The sequence below is a fragment of the Bos taurus genome, chromosome 3, assembly GCF_002263795.3.
Source record: "Bos taurus isolate L1 Dominette 01449 registration number 42190680 breed Hereford chromosome 3, ARS-UCD2.0, whole genome shotgun sequence".
NCBI lineage: Eukaryota > Metazoa > Chordata > Mammalia > Artiodactyla > Bovidae > Bos > Bos taurus.
Genome location: NC_037330.1, coordinates 79,488,623 through 79,514,781, shown reverse-complemented (window position 1 = coordinate 79,514,781; position 26,159 = coordinate 79,488,623). Strand labels below are relative to the sequence as shown.

General features: G+C 37.8%; 1 protein-coding gene across 1 annotated transcript in view; it reads left to right on the top strand.

The window, feature by feature from the left end:
- MGC137454 (uncharacterized protein) overlaps nt 1–26,159 on the top strand; it is a 269,686-nt gene that overhangs the window by 31,691 nt on the left and 211,836 nt on the right. Inside the window, exons 3-4 of the mRNA NM_001077100.1 lie at nt 18,878–18,990; nt 23,523–23,761. Coding sequence (NP_001070568.1) covers nt 18,949–18,990; nt 23,523–23,761 — 281 coding nt within the window. The 5' untranslated portion in view covers nt 18,878–18,948. The remainder of the gene's footprint in view (nt 1–18,877; nt 18,991–23,522; nt 23,762–26,159) is intronic.

The following is a 26,159-nucleotide window of genomic DNA, read 5'->3' as shown; positions in this document are numbered from 1 at the left end:
TTTGGTGGCTTCCCTGGTGGCTCAGATGGTAAGGAATCTGCCTATAATATGGGAGGCCCAGGTTCAATGAAGAAAATCCCCTGGAGAAGGAAATGGCAATCTGCTCCAGTGTTCTTGCCTGGAGAATCCCATGGACAGACGAGCCTAGTGGGCTACAGTCCATGGGATTGCTAAGACTCCGACATGACCTGAGTGACTAGCACATTCACACTTTTTCTTTTCATGTAAGTATTTGGGGTCTTTGATTAAAAAAGAAGACTTTGATCAAAATCAGAATCTCCCACGTGTCACACAAAACATATATGAAAAGCATTATACTGATGGACAATTCTAAAAAGCCAAAAGACTAGGTCTTGTGAACCAACATCAAGAGTCTTCTGTATTAACTTAAAATTATTTTTAGATATTAAAGCAAATACCTAATTTAGAAGAAGAAAATACTTGTGAATCCTTGCTCAAGCACAAGAGAAAGTAGAGGCAAATTATTATGCCATTTTAGCTGTTTTAGATCTACAGTTGTTGTATAGCCTAAGTTTTTTAATTTGATGTAAATTTGTATGAGATTACATAAAAGAGTAGCTTTTCATAGGCTCCATATGTTCTGCAAACAGCAAACTCTTATCTCTTTTTTGTTTCATTATTTTAAAAAATATGGTTTTTTTCTTGTCCTGAGATCCCACTTTAATGCCCCATTATCCTCTGTATTTTGGTCCTAGACCATCTTCATTTGCTGCTTGTTCTATAATAAATAATTGTTTGCTGCTTCCAAGAGGCAACAGAGGATAATGGTTAATTGTGTGAACTCTGCAGGCATATTGCCTGGCTGTGAAATCTGTCTCTATCCTTTCCTAGATGAGTGAGCTTGGATGAGTCATTTACTCTTTCTGTGCTTCAGAATTCTCACCTGTAAAATGGAGGCAAAAATAACTGTGAGAATTACATGGTATGCTGTATTTAGATATCATAGAATGTGCCTTTGTGTGGGCTAAGTCACTTCAGTCGTGTCCAACTCTTTGTGACCCTACGGACTGTAGCCTACCAGGCTCCTCTGTCCATGGGATTCTCCAGGCAAGACTACTGCAATGAGTTGCCATTTCCTTGTCCAGGGGATCTTCCTGACCCAGGGATCAAACTTACCTCTCTAGCCTCCTGCATTGGCAGGCAGATTCTTTACCACTAGCACCACCCAGGAAGCCCATAGAATGTGCCTAACACAAAGCTAATGGGGTCCCAATCACAAGAGTAAGAATATATTTCCTGTCAATATTGGTTATTTGTTAGCTGGTATTTGTAGTTTACCAGGCATTCTGTTTCTGTCTCTTCCCCTGCTCCTATCGGCTGCCTTTGGATTATCACAGTTTTAGTGGATCCAGGGAGAGGCAGAGAGCATGCCTATTTTATCCACTCAAACGCTTTCCAGTAAATACTGATTGCTCTGCACAGGGAGTAAAGTGACTAGCAATATTCACAATGAGCTTCTGTGAACTATGCATTCTTACAAATAAATACATAACTTTAATGAATAGTGTAAATAAGGAAAAAAGTAATGATGTGATAAGACCTTGTGACATGTAGGGGAAGTCAGGAAAGGCTTTTCAGAAGAAATAATATGTAAATTAAAGGCTGAAGAATGAGTTAGTCAGGCAAAATGGATGGTTACAATCCTTCCCAGGCAGGAAAGGCATGTTGGTAAACCCTAAATACACTTTGGCTGAAGCTAAATGAGTTACAGGGGACAGTGGTGTGGGATAAGGTGGAGGAGCCAGTAGCAGCCAACATAGGAAGCTGAGGCTGAAAGGGCAACCTGGGACCAGATCTGAAAGCACTGATGTGTCATATTATCCCAAATGTTACAGGAAGCCATGAGGAGTGAAAAGCAGGGAAGTAATATAAGGAATTTTGCATCTAAAATAAATTTATTTTTATTTTTGGCTGCATCTGGGTCTTCCTTGCTGCGAGTGGGCTTTCTCTCCTTGCAGTGAGCAGGGGCTGCTCTCGAGTTGCAATGTGTGCCGTGGCTTCTCTTGTTGTGGGGCACGGGCTCTGTGGTGAGCAGACTTCAGTAGCTGCAGCACGTGGGCTCTGTTTTTGTGCAGCTCTCAGGCTCTAGAGCACAGGGTTAGTAGTTCTGATGCAGGGTCTTAGTTGCCATGTGGCATGTGGGATCCTCCCAGAGCACGGATGGAACCTGTGTCCCCTGCATTGGGAGGTGGACTCCCAACCACTGGACTACCAGGGAAGTCTGGAATTTTGCATTTTTAAAAGATCATTCTGGAAAATGCAGAGAGAGGGAGTAGAAGAACTTCTTTCTTTGTTCCTTAGTTGCAGTGCCTGTAAAAGGACTGGAACCTCTCTTTGAAGCTTTCCTTGATGATTTTTGCCCATAGAGGTGATCTTTACTCATTTGTTCACCTAATGAACCCATTCTATTCCTGTCATAGCAGTCATCACACTGCACTGTGAGCCTGACCCATGCCAAGGATGACTATGTATTGTAGAGTGAATAATAACTGATTCATTCCTCTGAAGACTAGACTGTGAGCATTTTAAGGTCAAGGATTGTGTCATTCATCTTGTATTACCCACAGCATCTAGCAAGTCTCTTGTCACACAGCAGGTTCTCAATGGTTTTTGTTGCTGCTCTTGGGAAACCGAAGGAAAAGAAGTGTCAATATTCATGATGGATGGAAATGGGAATTTTGGATCATAGATGCAATTTAATTTTTTTTTTTTTTTATTACAAGACATTTTTATTACAACAGTAAAATTTAACATTTTTGTTTTGAATCATTTTATCAGTTCTAGGTGGAAGCATAATCATAAGTTGGGAATAAACTAATTTTTTATACCATCATTGAAATTTGGTAACATTAATTGGGGTCCTAGAACAGCTGTGATATGTTTATGGAAGTTACTAAATAGCACTGAAGGTGGAATTAAAATATTTCAGTTTGAGCCTGAATAGGTACCCCGAAAACACTTAATTGAGTTAAACATTTTTCATCCATACTGGCCCTTTACAACTGTCTGTAGGCTTTCTATGGTTCATTTTAGAGAGTAAGCAGAGACATTACTTTGCCAACAAAGGTCCATCTGGTCAAGGCTACGGTTTTTCCATTGGTCATGTATGGATGTGAGAGTTGGACTGTGAAAAAAGCTGAGCGCCGAAGAATTGATGCTTTTGAACTGTGGTGTTGGAGAAGACTCTTTAGAGTCCCTTGGACTGCAAGGAGGTCCAACCAGTCCATCCTAAAGGAGGTCAGTCCTGGGTGTTCATTGGAAGGACTGATGTTGAAGCTGAAACTCCAGTACTTTGGCCACCTCATGCAAAGAGTTGACTCATTGGAAAAGACCCTGATGCTGGGAGGGATTGGGGGCAGGAGGAAAAGGGGACGACAGAGGATGAGATGGCTGGATGGTATCACCGACTTGATGGACATGAGTTTGGGTGAACTCTGGGAGCTGGTGATGGACAGGGAGGCCTGGCATGCCTCGATTCATGGGGTCACAAAGAGTTGGACACGACTGAGTGACTGAACTGAACCGAAATGAACTGAAAAATTCCTTCACCCTTTCTAAATCTTCCCTGATCACATCATCACTTTGGTACAATGATAACTCAGAGATGTAAACCCTCAGATGCTGAGAGAGCTTACAATATCAAATTGTTCATTATTTAAATATATGGGTTGAATTTAATAACGGACTTCTTTGTTCTTTCCCTCTTGTTGAAAATGGAACCCCAAATGGATGAAAAACAAAGCAATTTATATTCTGTCTTATGGCATTTTAAACTATAAAAATTTAATCAGTGTACTAGTTACTTTTTTTAGAATAGGAAAAATAATTCAACCCTTAAAAAATTTTCTACTTAGATACTTTTTATTGGAGAGAAACTCACTAATAATCCCATTAAGACATATATGAGTGGAAACATGGGAACTGTTTGTTACTTTCTTGTTCTATTATTGTCAGGAATTAACATCCATCCAAACAAATTATATAATAAGAATTGTTTCTTTTTTTCTTGTCAGCATCTGTATTGATTTCAAGTTTGTGTTCTATTAGCAAATTATAAAAACACATTTTATAGTAGAAACTGGTTTTAAGTGGCTGTTTGGGAAAGATGCTTTACTCAGAGTAGAATTTAGCCTAGCTACTTTGCAATCTGATGACTATTAAAGGATGCCATTATCTCTCTGTTACTTATAATTCTCTCAGGTTTAGCTAGTGATTTAAGTTCATATTAATTTTTAATACTTTTCAGTTTTTATCTCAAAATCTTTGATGCTTATTGCCTCACTAAACAAATGGATTTTTCTCCCCCAGAAATGGCTACATCTAAATGTTGGGTGCTTATAGTTTTAAGAAGTTTTACACAGAATATCTTTTTGGATTACATGTATCTTTTTGCTCTCCATTATTTGTATCCCATTACAACGGTTTTGGGGAGGAAGCGCATTTGTCTCTTCCCAACAGTCAAATTCCAAATCATACCTAATTGGGCACAGTAGCCCTGAATTTCTGAAAGTTTGATGAGGCTCAGTAGATACAAACTTCATCTCCTTTTGCCTTCAATCTTTCCCAGCATCAGTCTTCTCCAGGGAGTCAGCTCTTTCTATCAGGTGGCCAAAGTATTGGAGCTTCAGCATCAGTCCTTCCAATGAATATTCAGGATTGTACTTTATGAATTAGTAAAATTTCCAAAGAATTAGAGGATTGACATAGAAATTGCCAACTTCTAACTCTCCCAATTGAGACCATTAAGAAACAAAAGAAATGCTCAGGACTTCCCGGTGGGTGGTCCATTGGTTAAGAATTTGCATTCCAAAGCAGGGTACATGGGTTGGATCCCTGGTGGGGGAACTAAGATTCCATAGGCCAAGGGGCAACTAACCAACCCTACACAGGGAAACTACTGATCAATCCCACACACCACACGTACAGAGAAGCCTGCTCCTCACAATGAAGATTCCTTAAGCAGCACCTAAGACCTGATGTAGCCAAAATAAACTTATATAAAAAAAAGAAATGCTCATGTTCCATTTTGTCATCTCAAAAATGGACATTTTTATATCTGAAAGAATGATGAGTAGGTCTTCTGTTGAAAAAGAAATGGGGACTGTAATCCCAAACAGAGGACCAAGAAGCATCCAGGTATCCCACATTCTCCAAGGAGAGCTGTGTATAAAAGTGCTCAGGCAACTCCCTCTGAGAGGGAACCAGGTGGGTCCTGACATCAGTTGTCACTCCAGCAGCCTCCCAATCCTCATATAAACTGCCTCTGGGTGAGGGGAGGATGGAATGTGAAGGGGTGCTGGAGAAGTGAATTACTGACCTACTGAAGAACCACTTCTAGAGATGTGGGATATTTTCAGTGAAAAGAAGGTCAGCTTCTGTAGCCCTTAGGAAAACAAAAGTGATTTAATACAAGAAACTGATTATATAAATATGAATGATGCAAATGAAAGCAGATGAGTGAGATAATCCAAAGATTAGTGAAGCAACTACCATTCCAAGTGCAGAGAGAGAAAGAGATGGTGGTATTATGAGGGTTTAGTGGTGCAAAGGAGGGGTCACCACCATAGGAGCTGGTATCACCAAGGGGTCACTCTGAAGCTAGTGAGCAGACATCTGATAGGGTATTGTGTAGCTGCTTTGGGGTATGCCAGGATGGAGGGCCAGTGTTGCCTATGCTACTGAAATAGGGAGAGAGTTCCTTCTCCCTAATTTTCTTCTTCCACTTTCTTCTTCATGATTCCTGTTATCAACATCTAAAGGAAGCCAGCCAGGGAGAGAATTTGTGAAATGCAATTTGCAACGTCTCAGCCTGCACATCACACAGCAGAGTTTAGAATGGTTGGCTTGGCTCTGGAAGACATTGATAAACAACTGAGACAGTATCTCATTTCTCCATTGATCATCTATGCAGAAGACATCCTGAACCATTTTTTTTTAAATTAATGAATTAATTTATTTGGCTGTATTGGGTCTTAGTTGTGGCATGGGGGATCTTTCATTGTGGTACACTGACTCTCAAGTTGTACTTAGTTGTGGAATCTTGGTTCCCTGACCAGGGATCAAACCAGCATTCCCTGCATTGGAAGGTGGCCCCTTTCTGATCTGTTCTTTATGTCCCTTGAGCTAAGGAGAAGAAATGGAGAAAGATATCAGGAGAGAGAGAAGAGATAGCAGCAAAGCATCTTAACCTTCATTACTTGGGTTAACAAGAATGCTTGAACTTATTCTGGATCAAGGCACTGTGGCTTGAGCCATCTCATTTTTACTTCAACCACAAGAATAGACTTGTTCAAGGGGACCCTACCGACAAGAGTTTCAATGTGTATCAATGGGAATGGCAGCTGAGGAGATGAGAAAATTTATTTTTTTCCTACTTATCCCTAAGAAGAGAGCCACTATTTGGACACCTGCCTTAGAGAAGGTGTCAATATATAGTCTCCTTTTGTTAGAGAAGCAGTGACACTCAACAGAGGACTGCAATTAAAGGCCCAGTTATATAACAGGGCTTTCTTTTTATTAACTCCTCCACTCTGCTGTAGTGTGGAAGCAGGTAGAACCTAAAGAAGAGAGGGGAGAGAAGGAATGAATGAATAGACTATTCCCTCTTCCCAGTCTAAGTCCTACACACTGGCCATTGAGTAGCTCCACAGGTTGTGAACACTGAACTGAGAAAAGGGAAGGAGATGTGGTGTAAAGCTGTTAGTTATGTTATGTACTCAATTTGAACTGTTGTTAAGGAAGAGGATATAGATTTAACATTGCAGATGGAAAGCAGTTATTGGAGAAAAATGAAAACATATACAAAATGTTCAATAGATCAATTATACAAAAAACAAAATTAAACTCCTTTGAATATCATCTCAGAATAAAGAGAAATCTTTAAATTGAAAAAGATAACTTTATTCAAAACTCAAAGTATTACATTATTTTTTTTTTTATTTCTTCAAGGTTTGGTTGTTTCATATATGGTTTCTATCCATAAAGTAGGATTTTAGAATGACTGCCATTATTTATTGAAATTTCTATCAATCAAGAATTACTACTGGTAACTGAAACCTGCTGAAAGAGAAATTTACATGATAGCTGTATCAGTCAGTGTCTTCTCCCTTGTTTTAGATTGTATAAAAGAAGGAAATAACATATGATGAATACTATAGTCTTAGAAAAATAACAGAATGTTGTGAAAGATTAATATGTTTAAAAGTACCATTTAAGTGATGAAAGATAAAACTACAGGAAAACTATTCATACATGCCAATATGGAATTTATTGTCATCATACTTGCTCATAACTTTAGGAATTCTTAGAAATACTTCATTTTAATGAAGCATATGGCATTCTATGTATTGAGAAGCAAATTTTGCTGACAGAAGAATAGTTTCAGATTAGGAGAACTTGACTTCTTCTCTCTGTTTACATTTGCCTTAAATTTGAGGCCTTATAAAACATCAGTATCTTTTTAAAATTACTCTTTTTTGTCCTAACATGATTAGGGAGCATGATTCCAGAAAACTGATCAATTTAACTTGTAGTCCAACATCAGAAAAAGAAATAAAAATCACTTTTCTATCTTGAAAAGATGTGAATAAGCCCCCAATGAGTTGCATAGTGATTGGTGAAGAGTCTTGGCTTAGAAATAATGTCTTAGTCTGAAACAACAGAGCATGTGACTCTGTGAGTATTTCATTACTGCTCTGAGCCTTTATTCCCTCACCTATCATGAGAGTTGTGCCCACCTCATTTGGCTAGCGGCTCTAATGAGACATAATTGGACTCATATATGTGTAGTGCATATACTGGCACAAGATGAATTCTCTATCCATGTTAGTCCAAAGGATAGGCAACTGACACTCAGTTCAGTTCAGTTCAGTTGCTCAGTTGTGTCCGACTCTTTGCAACCCCATGGACCGCAGCACTCCAGGCTCCCCTGTCCATCACCAACTTCTGGAGCTTACTCAAACTCATATCCATTGAGATGGTGAGGCCATCCAACCATCTCATCCTCTGTCATCCCCTTCTCCTCCCGCCTTCAATCTTTCCCAGCATCAGGGTCTTTTTCAGTGAGTCATTTCTTTGCATCAGGTGGCCAAAGTATTGGAGTTTCAGCTTCAGCATCAGTCCTTCCAATGAATATTCAGGACTGATTTCCTTTAGGGATGGACTTGTTGGATCTCCTTCCTGTCCAAAGGACTCTCAGGAATCTTCTCCAACACCACAGTTCAAAAGCATCAATTCTTCAGTTCTCAGCTTTCTTTATAGTCTCAACTCTCACATCCATACATGACTCCGGGAAAAACCATAGCTTTGACTAGACGGACCTTTGTTGGCAAAGTAATATCTCTGCTTTTGAATATACTGTCTAGGTTGGTCATAGCTTTTCTTCCAAGGAGTAAGCGTCTTTTAATTTCATGGCTACAGTCACCATCTGAAGTGTTTTTGGAGCCCCCCAAAATAAAGTCTGACACTGCTTCCACTGTTTCCCCATCTACTTGCCATGAAGTGATGGAGCCAGATGCCATGATTTTAGTTTTCTTTTTTTTTTTTTTTTTCTTCTCTAATTTTATTTTATTTTTAAACTTTACATAATTGTATTCGTTTTGCCAAACATCAAAATGAATCCGCCACAGGTATACATGTGTTCCCCATCCCGAACCCTCCTCCCTCCTCCCTCCCCATACCATCCCTCTGGGCCGTCCCAGTGCACCAGCCCCAAGCATCCAGCATCATGCATCGAACCTGGACTGGCAACTCGTTTCCTACATGATATTTTACATGTTTCATTGCCATTCTCCCAAATCTTCCCACCCTCTCCCTCTCCCACAGAGTCCATAAGACTGTTCTATACATCAGTGTCTCTTTTGCTGTCTCGTACACCGGGTTATTGTTACCATCTTTCTAAATTCCATATATATGCGTTAGTATACTGTATTTATGTTTTTCCTTCTGACTTACTTCACTCTGTATAATAGGCTCCAGTTTCATCCACCTCATTAGAACTGATTCAAATGTATTCTTTTTAATGGCTGAGTAATACTCCATTGTGTATATGTACCACAGCTTTCTTATCCATTCATCTGCTGATGGACATCTAGGTTGCTTCCATGTCTTGGCTATTATAAACAGTGCTGCGATGAACATTGGGGTACACGTGTCTCTTTCCCTTCTGGTTTCCTCAGTGTGTATGCCCAGCAGTGGGGTTGCTGGATCATAAGGCAGTTCTATTTCCAGTTTTTTAAGGAATCTCCACACTGTTCTCCATAGTGGCTGTACTAGTTTGCATTCCCACCAACAGTGTAAGAGGGTTCCCTTTTCTCCACACCCTCTCCAGCATTTATTATTTGTAGACTTTTGGATTGCAGCCATTCTGACTGGTGTGAAATGGTACCTCATAGTGGTTTTGATTTGCATTTCTCTGATAATGAGTGATGTTGAGCATCTTTTCATGTGTTTGTTAGCCATCTGTATGTCTTCTTTGGAGAAATGTCTATTTAGTTCTTTGGCCCATTTTTTGATTGGGTCGTTTATTTTTCTGGAGTTGAGCTGTAGGAGTTGCTTGTATATTTTTGAGATTAGTTGTTTGTCGGTTGCTTCATTTGCTATTATTTTCTCCCATTCTGAAGGCTGTCTTTTCACCTTGCTAATAGTTTCCTTTGATGTGCAGAAGCTTTTAAGGTTAATTAGGTCCCATTTGTTTATTTTTGCTTTTATTTCCAATATTCTGGGAGGTGGGTCATAGAGGATCCTGCTGTGGTGTATGTCGGAGAGTGTTTTGCCTATGTTCTCCTCTAGGAGTTTTATAGTTTCTGGTCTTACGTTTAGATCTTTAATCCATTTTGAGTTTATTTTTGTGTATGGTGTTAGAAAGTGGTCCAGTTTCATTCTTTTACAAGTGGTTGACCAGATTTCCCAGCACCACTTGTTAAAGAGATTGTCTTTAATCCATTGTATATTCTTGCCTCCTTTGTCGAAGATAAGGTGTCCATATGTGCGTGGATTTATCTCTGGGCTTTCTATTTTATTCCATTGATCAATATTTCTGTCTTTGTGCCAGTACCATACTGTCTTGATAACTGTGGCTTTGTAGTAGAGCCTGAAGTCAGGTAGGTTGATTCCTCCAGTTCCATTCTTCTTTCTCAAGATCGCTTTGGCTATTCGAGGTTTTTTGTATTTCCATACAAATTGTGAAATTATTTGTTCTAGCTCTGTGAAGAATACTGTTGGTAGCTTGATAGGGATTGCATTGAATCTATAAATTGCTTTGGGTAGTATACTCATTTTCACTATATTGATTCTTCCAATCCATGAACATGGTATATTTCTCCATCTATTAGTGTCCTCTTTGATTTCTTTCACCAGTGTTTAATAGTTTTCTATATATAGGTCTTTAGTTTCTTTAGGTAGATATATTCCTAAGTATTTTATTCTTTCCGTTGCGATGGTGAATGGAATTGTTTCCTTAATTTCTCTTTCTGTTTTCTCATTATTAGTGTATAGGAATGCAAGGGATTTCTGTGTGTTGATTTTATATCCTGCAACTTTACTGTAGTCATTGATTATTTCTAGTAATTTTCTGGTGGACTCTTTAGGGTTTTCTATGTAGAGGATCATGTCATCTGCAAATAGTGAGAGTTTTACTTCTTCTTTTCCAATTTGGATTCCTTTTATTTCTTTTTCTGCTCTGATTGCTGTGGCCAAAACTTCCAAAACTATGTTGAATAGTAATGGTGAAAGTGGGCACCCTTGTCTTGTTCCTGACTTTAGGGGAAATGCTTTCAATTTTTCACCATTGAGGATAATGTTTGCTGTGGGTTTGTCATATATAGCTTTTATGATGTTGAGGTATGTTCCTTCTATTCCTGCTTTCTGGAGAGTTTTTATCATAAATGGATGTTGAATTTTGTCAAAGGCTTTCTCTGCATCTATTGAGATGATCATATGGTTTTTATTTTTCAATTTGTTAATGTGGTGTATTACATTTATTGATTTGCGGATATTGAAGAATCCTTGCATCCCTGGGATAAAGCCCACTTGATCATGGTGTATGATCTTTTTAATGTGTTGTTGGATTCTGATTGCTAGAATTTTGTTAAGGATTTTTGCATCTATGTTCATCAGTGATATTGGCCTGTAGTTTTCTTTTTTTGTGGGATCTTTGTCAGGTTTTGGTATTAGGGTGATGGTGGCCTCATAGAATGAGTTTGGAAGTTTACCTTCCTCTGCAATTTTCTGGAAGAGTTTGAGCAGGATAGGTGTTAGCTCTTCTCTAAATTTTTGGTAGAATTCAGCTGTGAAGCCGTCTGGACCGGGGCTTTTGTTTGCTGGAAGATTTTTGATTACAGTTTCAATTTCCATGCTTGTGACGGGTCTGTTAAGATTTTCTATTTCTTCCTGGTCCAGTTTTGGAAAGTTGTACTTTTCTAAGAATTTGTCCATTTCTTCCACGTTGTCCATTTTATTGGCATATAATTGTTGATAGTAGTCTCTTATGATCCTTTGTATTTCTGTGTTGTCTGTTGTGATCTCTCCATTTTGGTTTCTAATTTTGTTGATTTGATTTTTCTCCCTTTGTTTCTTGATGAGTCTGGCTAATGGTTTGTCAATTTTATTTATCCTTTCAAAGAACCAGCTTTTGGTTTTGTTGATTTTTGCTATGGTCTCTTTTGTTTCTTTTGCATTTATTTCTGCTCTAATTTTTAAGATTTCTTTCCTTCTACTAACCCTGGGGTTCTTCATTTCTTCCTTTTCTAGTTGCTTTAGGTGTAGAGTTAGGTTATTTATTTGACTTTTTTCTTGTTTCTTGAGGTGTGCCTGTATTGCTATGAACTTTCCCCTTAGGACTGCTTTTACCGTGTCCCACAGGTTTTGGGTTGTTGTGTTTTCATTTTCATTCGTTTCTATGCAAATTTTGATTTCTTTTTTGATTTCTTCTGTGATTTGTTGGTTATTCAGCAGCGTGTTGTTCAGCCTCCATATGTTGGAATTTTTAATAGTTTTTCTCCTGTAATTGAGATCTAATCTTACTGCATTGTGGTCAGAAAAAATGCTTGGAATGATTTCTATTTTTTTGAATTTACCAAGGCTAGCTTTATGGCCCAGGATGTGATCTATCCTGGAGAAGGTTCCATGTGCGCTTGAGAAAAAGGTGAAATTCATTGTTTTGGGATGAAATGTCCTATAGATATCAATTAGGTCTAACTGGTCTATTGTATCGTTTAAAGTTTGTGTTTCCTTGTTAATTTTCTGTTTAGTTGATCTATCCATAGGTGTAAGTGGGGTATTAAAGTCTCCCACTATTATTGTGTTATTGTTAATTTCTCCTTTCATACTTGTTAGCATTTGTCTTACGTACTGTGGTGCTCCCGTGTTGGGTGCATATATATTTATAATTGTTATATCTTCTTCTTGGATTGATCCTTTGATCATTATGTAGTGACCTTCTTTGTCTCTTTTCACAGCCTTTGTTTTAAAGTCTATTTTATCTGATATGAGTATTGCTACTCCTGCTTTCTTTTGGTCCCTATTTGCATGGAAAATCTTTTTCCAGCCCTTCACTTTCAGTCTGTATGTGTCCCCTGTTTTGAGGTGGGTCTCTTGTAGACAACATATGTAGGGGTCTTGTTTTTGTATCCATTCAGCCAGTCTTTGTCTTTTGGTTGGGGCATTCAACCCATTTACATTTAAGGTAATTACTGATAAGTATGTTCCCGTTGCCATTTACTTTATTGTTTTGGGTTCGAGTTTATACACCGTTTTTGTGTTTCCTGTCTAGAGAATATCCTTTAGTATTTGTTGGAGAGCTGGTTTGGTGGTGCAGAATTCTCTCAGCTTTTGCTTGTCTGAAAAGCTTTTGATTTCTTCTTCATACTTGAATGAGATCCTTGCTGGGTACAATAATCTGGGCTGTAGGTTATTTTCTTTCATCATTTTAAGTATGTCTTGCCATTCCCTCCTGGCTTGAAGAGTTTCTATTGAAAGATCAGCTGTTATCCTTATGGGAATTCCCTTGTGTGTTATTTGTTGTTTTTCCCTTGCTGCTTTTAATATTTGTTCTTTGTGTTTGATCTTTGTTAATTTGATTAATATGTGTCTTGGGGTGTTTCTCCTTGGGTTTATCCTGTTTGGGACTCTCTGGGTTTCTTGGACTTGGGTGATTATTTCCTTCCCCAGTTTAGGGAAGTTTTCCACTATTATCTCCTCAAGTATTTTCTCATGGTCTTTCTTTTTGTCTTCTTCTTCTGGAACCCCTATGATTCGAATGTTGTAGCATTTAATATTGTCCTGGAGGTCTCTGAGATTGTCCTCATTTCTTTTAATTCGTTTTTCTTTTATCCTCTCTGATTCATTTATTTCTACCATTCTATCTTCTAATTCACTAATCCTGTCTTCTGCCTCTGTTATTCTACTATTTGTTGCCTCCAGAGTGTTTTTAATTTCACTTATTGCATTATTCATTATATATTGACTCTTTTTTATTTCTTCTAGGTCCTTGTTAAACCTTTCTTGCATCTTCTCAATCCTTGTCTCCAGGCTATTTATCTGTGATTCCATTTTAGTTTCAAGATTTTGGATCAATTTCACTATCATTATTCGGAATTCTTTATCAGGTAGATTCCCTATCTCTTCCTCTTTTGTTTGGTTTGGTGGGCATTTATCCTGTTCCTTTATCTGCTGAGTATTCCTCTGTCTCTTCATCTTGTTTAAATTGCTGAGTTTGGGGTGTCCTTTCTGTATTCTGGCAGTTTGTGGAGTTCTCTTTATTGTGGCGTTTCCTCACTGTGTGTGGGTTTGTACAGGTAGCTTGTCAAGGTTTCCTGGTTAGGGAAGCTTGTGTCGGTGTTCTGGTGGGTGGAGCTGTATTTCTTCTCTCTCCTTTCGAAGAGTTGGGTTGCTTTTCTGGGTGCCTGATGTCCTCTGCCGGCATTCAGAAGTTGTTTTGTGGAATTTACTCGACGTTTAAATGCTCTTTTGATGAATTTGTGGGGGAGAAATTGTTCTCCCCGTCCTACTCCTCCGCCATCTTGGCTCCTCCCTGATTTTAGTTTTCTGAATGTTAAGTTTTAAACCAACTTTTTCACTCTCCTCTTTCACTTTCATCAACAGGCTCTTTAGTTCTTCGCTTTCTGCAGTAAGTGTGATGTCATCTGCATATCTGAGGTTATTGATATTTCTCCCAGCAATCTTGATTCCAGCTTGTGCTTCATCCAGCCCAGCATTTCTCATGATGTACTCTGCGTTTAAGTTAAATAAACAGGGTGACAATATACAGCCTTGACGTACTCCTTTCCCTATTTGGAACCAGTCTGTTGTTCCATGTCAGGTTCTAACTGTTGCTTCTTGACCTGCATACAGATTTCTCAAGAGGAAGGTCAGGTGGTCTGGTATTCCCATCTCTTGAAGAATTTTCCACAGTTTGTTGCAATCAGCAATAACATGGCACTTATAATCTCTCTTTTTCTATTTTATAATGTATCAATAATATATAATGTAATGCTAAGTTATATTGTATGTTATCAATATTATATGGGCTTCCTTGATGGCTCAGACAGTAAAGAATCTGCCCGTAATGTGGGAGACCTGGGTTTGATCCCTGGGTTGGGAAGATCCCCTCGACGAAGGCATGCAACTTGCTGCAGTATTCTTGCCTGGAGAATCCCCATGGATAGAGGAGCCTGGCGGGCTACAGTCCATGGGGTTGCAAAGAGTCAGACATGACTGAGCAACTAAGAACAGTACATTAATATTATATAGCAATAGTATAATACAGTAATATAACAGTATAGTATTAAACATAACATTTCTCTGATTTCCCAAACAGAACTACTATTGCCACCCACGAGTGATGACATAGAACTATTTCTGCCTTACAAAAGCAACTTTTAATCTTGCCTGCTGACCTTCTTTTCTAAAAGCCATAAAACCATTCTAAAACTCCAACTAGATTTTACTTACTCTTTCTCTAACAGTTGTTTATTGAGACCCTGCTTTGTATCAGCCACTGTACTACACGCTGAGGGGGTAAATTTGAAACTAGCCCTCTGGCTTTGTAAATTTTTTGGACAAATCTGTTTTCAGTCAGGGTTTCCATAGGAAATAGATTGCATTCCCACAGGGAATGAAAGAAAATTTAATGGAGGTCCTATTTACAATGGAGTAGGAGATGGCAACTCACTCCAGTATTCTTGCTTGAGAATCCCATGGACAGAGGAGCCTGGCGGTCTATGGTCCATAGGGTTCCCAAGAGTCGGACACTACTGAAGCAACTTTGCATGCACACACTATATTTACAAAAAGTGTGGACAGGGTTGAGGATGACCCAAAGGGATAACCAAGCACTATAAGAATAGCAACAGTGGAAAGCTGCCATCAGCTTTATGTTTGAAAGGTGAAGTGGAAGCAGTAGTTAATGGAAGTTAGGGAAACCTGTCTTCTTAGAGATGGGTGATTATAGGAGCTGTGATCTAGAGAAAGGGCTTTCATTACTGTTGCACTCTGGCCAGTAGAGAGGACCCTTTCTTTCCTCCTGCCTTCCCGCTGTACTTCTCAGGAGTCAGACGGCTAGAGAGCCCATGGACTCAGTCTGTGAGGACCAGCCTCCTGTGACACAACCAAGATGGAGAAGGTATTGGAGTGGATCTCGAGGAGACAAATGTAAACTACCTAGAAAATAATCTCCCCTTCCCTCCTTTATCTTGTTTTTTGTAACAAGTGCTGGTTTTTATTTCTGAGTGTAAAAGTAATATATTTCATATGTAGAACATTTGAAAAACTGCCTTGTAACTTGAGATCTTGCTTTTTCCTAGCCAGGACATGCTCCCAGTTGAAGGCACATGAATCTGTCCAGTCAGCTTTCACACTCAGAGTGTTATAAAACCTAAGTTTATTTTCATGGCTAAGACCTCACAAAAATACTGTTGCATGCCCCAGATCTACTGATGTTACCCTGGAACATGTTGTCTTTCTGCCTGTCATAAACTTCCTTAGCATGGCATCTTCTTGCATAGTCACAGTCTTAGTACATTAGATTCCTTTCCATATTTTTGCACACCATATTTTTTTCCACTATCTCTGCTAAACAAATTCTACTCATTATTTAAGGCTAAAATAAAACCTCATTTATTTCCCAGAAACCCAAAGATTTTAATATTTAATTATATTCTTTGATTCACTCATCTTACAAATATTTTTGAGAACCTATTAAGTGCATATTTAACATATGTAAGTCTTTCCTGCCTGACTAGACCTAAAATTCTTGAGAGTCATATTTGCGTTGAGCTTCATTTGGATCCTATCACAGCTTTGCTCACTTCTAAGAAAATATAGTTAAGGTCTTACCTTCATTTCTGCTGGGGAAGCTTGATCACAGTTCCTTCCTGCTGAAGACAGCCTCAGAATTTCTATTCCAGTTGTGCTGTTTTATCCTATTTTTAAGTGCATTTCCTGCCAAGCAAAATGGATCACTTTTTTTGGCTTGGAAAAGAATATCACAAAAGTTTGGAAAAGAAAGAAAAATTTCTATGCCTCTTACATAATGTTCGCTGTTACAATGTTACACAGCTTCTTTAATATTTTTCTGTGCTTATATTTTTGAGAATTATAATCATTGGGTATGTCCAATTTTATATCCTACATATAAAACTTACATCTTGAATCTTGCTTTTTCTTTTAACATAGGGGTATAAACATTTTTTTTTTCAGGTTCTGCCTCAGAGAGGCACTCAAGATTGAATATAACAGAGATAAAATATATCTGTTATTTGTTGAACCTTTGCTAGGTTTCTGGAGAAGGCAATGGCACCCCACTCCAGTACTCTTGCCTGGAAAATCCCATGGATGGAGGAGCCTGGTAGGCTGCAGTCCAGGGGTTCACTAAGGGTCGGACACGACTGAGCGACTTCATTTTCACTTTTCACTTTCACACATTGGAGAAGGAAATGGCAACCCACTCCAGCGTTCTTGCCTGGAGAATCTCAGGGACAGGGGAGCCTAGTGGGCTGCTGTCTAGGGGTCGCACAGAGTCAGACATGACTGAAGCGACTTAGCAGCAGCAGCAGCTAGGTTTCAAGCAGGTTTTGAGTAAGAACTCTAAATTTCTGCTTATTCCTCTTTGGTCAGTGTTAGGAAAGCTCAATAATTGTAATCATGCCTCGGTGTATGATGAGGAAATTATTTTCCTTGTCATATTGAACTGAACACCTGGAAAGTCTGTGGGGTTCTCTCCTTAGAAGACTTACAGAGGTGCAGTTTCTCCCTCCCCCACTCTCCTATCTACTCTGTCAATTTTGCTGCCAACCTCTGCATAATATAGTCAAATTATGTGCGAGAAATTCAACCCTGGTTTCCTGGGTGATGGTACAATGCCACTACTTAGTATTCCTAGTCACATAGCTACAGTTCCATCACTCTGTTAATCTATATATATCTTCATGTTTGAGAAGCAGACATTTCAAATCCAGCATGTATTAAGGGTTTTCAATGTACCATGTAAGAAAACATAGGAGCTTCTGGATCTCAGTATTGATGAAGCCATTTTTTAATTACTAAAAATTATATTTATTTTTTAAACTTTTTTCTTACAGAAAATCTTAAACACACAAAAGTGGGAGATTTTTGATATTAAGATTTGAGAATCCACTGTCTGGACCAATATTTTTGGATTCAATGATTTCTGCAGTGTATCTTTTCCAGTGCAGTTTTGCAAAGTCAAAACTCTTCATATTCTTTTTTAGACTATTGTATGTCTGAACTTTAAATTTTGGCCTGTTTTAATAGCCTAAGTTTTCATATTCATAAACCAGTGACTCTTTTTCCTCTGGAGTTTGCACAAGTAGGATGCACCCTTAAATTTTGGAAATGTTATTGAGGTTCTTTGTTTCTGAAGTGAATTCTAGTGATCTACACAAAACAAATGTCATGAACTGAAGTGTCTGCTTCAGAATGGCCAAGTTTGTGTGATTTAAACCAGAAAATTCTAGCTCTTTCTACCTCTTGGTTGCTAAATTCTCTGTGATGAATATTTGCATATGTACATATAAGAAGTTTAAACTAATGGTAAAATTGAAATTAAGATTTTTTGGGTCACACATATTTTTTGTATTGGTTTAGTTTCCTTTTTATTGACACTAGCATCAATGGATCATGGAGAAGGAAATGGCAACCCACTCCAGTATTCCTGTCTGGAGAATCCTATGGACTGAGAAGCCTGGCGGGCCACAGTCCATAGGGTGACAGAGTTGGACACGACTGAAGTGACTTAGCATGCATGCATGCATCAATGGATCATATACCTTAAATTCTAAATCTGCTATGTTTTAACTGTGTTGGTGGTTTAGTCACTAAGTTGTGTCCAACTCTTGCAACCCCATGGACTCCTCTGTCCATAGGATTTTCCAGGTAAGAATACTGAAGTGGTTGCTATTTCTTTTCTAGTTTTAGATGTGTTACTTTGGCCAAATCAATTTTCTGGTCCTCTGTTATCTCATTATTAAAAAAAAAGATGAAATCAATTTCACAGATTGTTATGGAGATCAAATGAAATACTGGTTGGGAAGATAATTCATAAGTATAAAGCCTTTCACTAAAACCTAGTATTTCTATAGTCTTAAAGATCGTTGATAATTTGGGAGCCTAATTATTACCCGCTATTCCTTTTCTCTCCCTTTAGATAGCTTTTCTTGGACTTTTGCATGTTGTGAACCTCTTTTCTCACAGCTCAGCTTTAGTTAGCTTGGTAAATTGTGATATTTGCTTATCCACATGCATTGTATACCGTCAGATGTTAGTGCAGAGAACACCGTGTATTTGTATTTAACAAAGGATACTGAGCTGTTCTTTGTTTGTGTGTCTTTTTTCCCTGTAGGTCTTAAAAACTGACAGCAAAGCTGCCCTGAATAACAGACATCCTGAGAGGGGCTGTTTTTCACCTGTATAATGAAGAAAAGCAGGAGTGTGATGACGGTGACGGCTGATGATGTAAGTTCCAAAAGCCATAGAATTGCCGATTCTACCCACTCTTTGTCTGCCTAATAAAGAATGCATTCCATGATTCTGTTCTAAGGGCAGGTAAGGTTGTTTAGAAGTACCACTCCATCACTAGGTATTTCTATGACACGGGGCATTGCCAGCCCTTGGACCCAGAACTCTGCAAGGTAGACAGCAGGCATACCACCCTCTTTACAGCTTGGAAATAGGCTCAGTTTGAGCTTTGTGGTTTTTATTTACAAAATACCAGTCTGGAAATTTTTCTTTTCACCATTTCTTGATGACTTTCTTGTACATTTTTATCCATGTATAGCTAGTCCTTGAGTCACCGCTTGAGGTGGGGTCTTTGACAGCTGTTTGTATTTAGAAGAAAATTGTGAGGTACACATCTTCTAGGACTTAACTGCTCAGTGTGGGCCTCAGACCAGCAGTGCTAGCATCATCTGTGGATTTATTAGAAATGCAGAATCTCAGAACCATACCTTAGACCTATTGATCAAACTTTGTATTAACAAGTTCCCAGGGAGACCAGTTACGTACAGTATATTTGAGAAGCCCTGCTCTGGGTCCTTTGAAGAAGTAAAGAAGTCTATAGACATTATTTTCAATAGCTTTGCATCTTGGTCAGCTGAGATTATCTTTTTTGCTTTCAATTGATCAATCCCCCGTTCATGTCTCTTAAAGAAAAAAACCCTGGGATTTTCCCATAGTACTATTTGTATAAGGTATGCTCCAGATTCTATTTCTTTGGAAGAGTAAAACTAAGCAATACAATCTGTCTATAAAGGATGATCAATTATTTTTTCTTTTCATTCTATCATCGCAGTGATTATCCTAATCCTCTCTGAGGTAATGGTTGACACAATCAAAAGATAGGGAAGTTTTCTCAGAAGAATGTGCAGGAAAGAAATGCATGTTTGAAGAATACAAACCCCACCTGGAGAGGATTGTTTTTACCTAGATTTGCACTGTCCAGCATGGTAGCCACTAGTCACATGTGACTCTGAAGCACTAGTGTGAATGGAGAGGTGCTGTAAATGTGAAATACATTTTGGATCTTGAATTCATAACAGTACAGATAGAAAAGAATATAAAATATGTCATTAGTAATTTTTGATATAGATTACATGTTGAAATGTCAATATTTTGGACAATCTAGGCTAAGTGAAATATATTATTAAAGGTAATTTCATATTTCTTTTTTTTAATGCGATTACTAGAATATTTAAAATTATACATTTAGCTCCCATTTGTGGTTTGTTCTTTATTTCTAGTGAACAGTAATAATCTAAAACTTTTCACCATGTACCTCAACTTTTCAAATATAGTACAGAAGATCATATCAAATGTTACACACAGTATCTCTTCCCTAACAATGAAAGCAACTTGGCAGATACTATGTTTTATATGCCACACTCTGAAGAAAGATTCACCCTTAAGTCAAGGATATTTTATTATATTCTTCATTATTTCAGCTCAGCAAACAGTTACTCAGTGATTTAAATGTTCACTTGATATTATTTAGCACCTCTTATGCACCAACCACTGGTTAGTTCTAGGGATTAGTGTTCTTGTCCCTTTGAAGTTTATATTACAGAGGGGAGGGCATAAATAAATCAATAAATTATAAAATAAGTCCAGCTATAATAAGAGCTGTACAGAAAAATGAAGTTGGTCGGGTGGGGGGGAAGAATAACTGGATGATGACTATAAGTGTTTATAGAAGGATGACATGAAGAGATGACATATGGACAGTGAAGACATATGAACGTTGAAGGAATGAACTCTGAGAAGATCTGGGGGAGGAGCATTTCTGGCAAAGGGAACATGTGATTTCCAGAAGTAACATTCAAATTAATGTTTTTTCCCTCTGCAAATCTTTGATCTGATAAATGATACAGTCAACCAATATCATGCTGGTTAAAATAGGAAAAGAAATCCAGGATCACAAATTCAGTAGTTTAGAATTGACAGAATTAGATTTTGCCTTTGAGGGTGTTAGCAAATTGGGGACAGTAATTATGAGTATGAATTAGAGTTTGAGGTAATTATATTGATAATGCAACACGGGTTAATGAAGTGTTTGTAAAACAGTGTTAATGTTTTCAACATTTAACGTAATTTCTAAAAGGCTATTCCATTATGTTCTTTTGTGGCAATGCATGTTCACATTAATTGGAGTCTTTAGAAGAAATTCTTAAGACTCAAAGAATGACTCCACATCTCTATTTCAAGTATGTTCACAAGTCAGTATGGGAGATATTTTGTGGTAGGTGGTGACTTTGTTACCTTTCAAATAAGTATCATGTAAGTACCCACTTAGTTTATTCACTGCACTTATACCTGGTTGGTAATATTTACTTTCCTAAAAGAGGAAAAAATATCCAATAACTTTATTATAAGACCATTGTGATTTGTGGTTTAACTAAGTAACATTCTCATTTTGGTTCTTTTGTACAGTATTTCTTGTATAGGTGGTAAAATATTTGCTGAAGACTTTGGTTTCCAGATAATTGGTACTGTCTTTACGTGTATATTTGGAACAAACTGATATATAAAAGTTCTGACTTTTAGTTTGTTCCTGAATCTCTTTAGGAAGACTTTGTCTCTTCTAAGACTTTCTTTCTCCTCTAGTCTTTTTGAGAAAGAAACTTACATATGCTATGTTTTCTTCTCAGCTCTTATTTCTAACACATACAAATACACATACATACATACACACACACACACACACACACACACACACACACACACGCATGAGTAAGTGCCAAGCCATGGTAGATTTAATATAATCAGTTTTTAAACCAGTTTGTTTGTTTAAACCAAAGGTGGCCTAGTCCCAATTACTAAACAGTTAAATCCTGAGCACATTCCAGAATATTTCAAACTCTGGAGAATTCTAGATTGTTTGAGCTTCTTCCTGCTACTGAATTGTGGTTCTACTGAATTTTAAATAAGTGGTATTTGAAAACCTTAAGTCAAACAAAAAAATATGATGACATCCAATTTCCAGGTGGAGAGAACGGGGCCCCTGAAAATTGTCAGGCCTATGCATGCCAAGATTTTCGTCATGAAAATGTGGCTTTGTATAGATGAGATAAGCATAAATAACTAGAACATAAGTCCTGCTGCTTTTTGCTGTTGTACCCTCTCAAATTAGGACTGTACAAGATTCTAATATGTGTGCTACAAATATTTGTTGAATGATCCCAGCTAGGCCCTTAAACTTGAATTAATTATTCTTATGTGAGCTAGTATAGGGATGGGTAGAGGAGTGGTGGGTGGAGAAATTCTGTTTGTTTAAAGGCAGTCTAGTACCAGGCTCTCCTAAGTCTATTTTGAAGGGCAGTAGGAAGTACCTATCTTTTAAGAGCTACTGAATGACTTCCAGGTGAGAGATCTTGGTCTGATGTTAGGACTTCAATTATTGCTTAAGATACGAGTGGAGAGTGACAGATAGAACTTTTAAACTCCAAGTGGCTATCAGTGGCTATTTGCATTGCCGCAACATTTGCTGTCTAGCTCAGAGGTTAAAGCGTCTGCCTGCAATGCAGGAGACCTGGGTTTGAACCCTGAGTTGGGAAGATCTCCTGGAGAAAGAAATGGCAACCTACTCCAGTATTCTTGCCTGGAGAGTCCCATGGATGGAGGAGCCTGGCGGGCTACAGTCCACAGGGTCTTAAAGAGTCGGATACGACTGAGCGTCTTCACTTTCACTTTCACTTTCAAGCCAGTATGAGTGGTGAACCAGGCAGAGGCTCTTTGGGGTCTTTTACTCTCCACAGTACCAGGAACCAGAGTCACCAAGAGATACAGGAAGAATGAATAACTCTTATTGTTGGTTATAATTCAATGCCCTTATCTTCTCACAAGTATTTCATTTCATGTCAGCCTTAGGGCACATATTGAACATATGGCAGTTCAATTCAGGACCAGATAAAGTATATTCTTTTTTTTCTGAACTCTTATATATTTAACTCCCTCCCCCTATTGACCCCTAAACCCCCTCAACTCTGAGGAGAACTTTTATGAGAAAAGGAAAAGTCAGGTACCCAGTCACCCACAATTATGAGTATCTCCCTGGTCTGAGATAGAAAATATTTTTCCTTCAAAACATTGGGCAAGAAATGTTATACTTTAACTAGTATAGCTTATTCCCATGTTGCAGAATGATAACATCAGTATCCAAAATATATTTTCAGTGAATAGCTTTTATTTTAGCAAGTTAAAAGAGAAAGAAAAAAAAAAGAATAATTTAAAAAAGACAAGATATCCACAGTCGTAAAGATCACCATGACTATGCAACTGATATGTTTAAAATTTGAGCATTAGCCCCCATGCCTATATGTCTTCTCTTAAGCTTTTGATGTCAGTGTTAGATTCTGATTGTGAGATACTGAATAAGGACTTTATGAGTGACAGCTTGATCATTTAGTTTCTTATTTTACTACATTGTGCATCATTTTAAACATTTGAATCTCACTTTCTTTTTCCTCTTTTTTCTTCTCCTGTGGTTCCTCTAGAATGTTAAAGATTATTTTGAATGTAGCTTGAGTAAATCCTACAGTTCTTCAAGTAACACACTTGGGATCGACCTCTGGAGGGGGAGAAGGTGCTGCTCAGGAAACTTGCAGTTGCCACCACTGTCTCAAAGACAGAGCGGAAGGTCAAGGACACCTGAGGGAGATGGCATTTCCAGACCAACCACGCTTCCTCTGATGACACTGCCAAGCATTGCTATTACAACTGTAACCCAGGAGTGGTGAGTAGCCCCCAGTGTAAATGTCAGCTGGAAGTTTTATTTTCCAGTTACTCCAGATACAATTTTCTTGTTACTAAAATGTTAGTTATCTGTGGAATAACTAAGGCTTTTGACATTTTGAGAATTTGTTTCCCTTTGGGTAGCAAAATGAGATCTTTTAAACACTGGAGATACTGTCTAACTTCTTAAGATTGGGAGGAGCCTGTTGAAGAAGGAATGAGATGCATTTTTATTAATGGCTGGGAAAGCAAAATTACTGCCTATGATCTTTTTTTTTTTTAACTTCAGTGAATGTTGACATGTTTAATTTAGAAAAGAACAATCATATAGGAGTACCTAAAGGAAATACATATATATGATATATATAAATCATCTATATTATATATATGAATGACAAGAGATATTCTTATTGCTATACTCAAAATATAATTATTCTTAATTTCTTTTCACTATAATCCCACTTTAATAATTTCAGTTTATGATTAGATAGTAAATAAAACACTTTTGTAAATCAAAAGAGGAATGAAAATTGTACTATGGGAGATGCTTGGACTTTTTGCAGAAGCTATGTGAAAGAGACTATAGTGTTGAAACATTAATCAAGTACATATAATTTATGACTGTGGTTAAAATTGTGCCATGATATTTCTTCAAATATGTGTTTTTATCACATATTTAGTGTTTAGCACTTTCTCTGATTTTTCTTTTTCCTTTACGTAATCCAAATATTTTTCCAAGAATAGCCTGCGTATATAACATGGAGTCCTGTTCAAATGAAAAATACTTTCTCTATATTTTATATAATTTTAAATTATAATAATGTGGTGCTTTTAAAATGACTTTTAAAGTCATTTTTTAAGGAAAATAACTAAACATTAAATCACTGTGCAATATCATTGCTGTAAATCCTTAAAATCTGTGAGCTTCGTTGAGTGCCACATTCCATGACCGTATACTGAGCTGTGCAGTGCTGATGAGTAGTCCCGTGTGTGCTCACTGGATGATGCAGGAAAGCTTTTAGCTGGTGGTTATCAAATACACTAAGAATTAGATCCCTGAGACTTCAGGTATCACAGTTACTAGCACGAAATGCTTCACCAAGCAGTCTGTATATGATAGACAAGCATGTAAAACATTATAAGGGGAATGGGTTAAAGTTTTGAAAAGTAGTAACTGGCATCTTCTCCTTAGCTGAATTAACATTACAATAGTCATAACCAATCACTGAGAACTCAAATGGGCATGTGGCTCCCACATCGCTTACTCAGTCACATAGCCTATGTGATCAGTCTTGGTTTGCTTCTATAATATGACAGATTTGGAATCTGAAATATAAATCTATACAGATTTATATTTCAGCAAGTTGGCACCAGTGCGGTAGTACCAGTTGTTACAAGATTGAAATGCTTCCTGATGTTGGTAAATACATGCTTTCCTGGGCTTTATGATTATCCTTATTACTATCCCAGGCTCTTCCCCAGAAGGAAATTCTTCACAAACCAACAGTAAAGAGGTGATCAGTTGACGACTAGTACAGGAGGAGCCCAGTTTCTTTGGGCATTGGTGCTTTCTCTGTTAGAATAACAGTCTGGATAAAATGTACCTTGCAGTGTTGTAGTTCATTTTACCCAAAGACCCTTTGGGAGTTATGGAATTGTTCTTTCCTTAAAGTATTGAATCCAGACTCTGACATGTTGGGCACGCTTCTTTACCTCTCTAAGTTGAATGTGTTCATCTGTACATACAAAGAGAATAATTGTACTCAATCTCATGGGCTATTGTAAGGATTAGATATGGTGATCTCTATAAAATGCCTAGTTTAGTAAAAAGCACATATTAGGCAGTCAACAAGCATTAGTTTCTCTTCTCTTGATCATTATCCATTAAAGCCTTTTGAACATGAGAAACCATGTTTCAAGTATCAGTAGCCTCAGGCTGAGCATCAGTAGTTTAGAATGAAATGGAGGATTTACCCATTATCCAGTTGGTCTTGCAGTCAGCCAGCACCACATATGAGTAATTAACTTATAATTTTCTTTTTTTCCCCAATCACCTGGATACTTTTTAAAGTGTGAGAGTATTCAGTCATTGACTGCAAATTTATTTTTAAGTATAAGCAACTAAAAGCATTTCAATGCATCCCTTAGAAATATTTCTTTTGTAATATTGATAGAGACTGGAGGAATTCTGGCAGAGGAATTTTCATTGAAAGACCATTTGATTAGAAGTGAGAAAGTAGGGTTCAGATATCATCAGGGCCATCACTTGATGAAAGGTCCTAGAGATAAGGAATGCAGCCTACAACCCTGTGTGGGAAAGAATTATACTCACCACTTAGAGTGTGGAGAATGTGGAATCAATCTACAAGCCTAGATGATGGGTCAGTAAACTTTTCTTG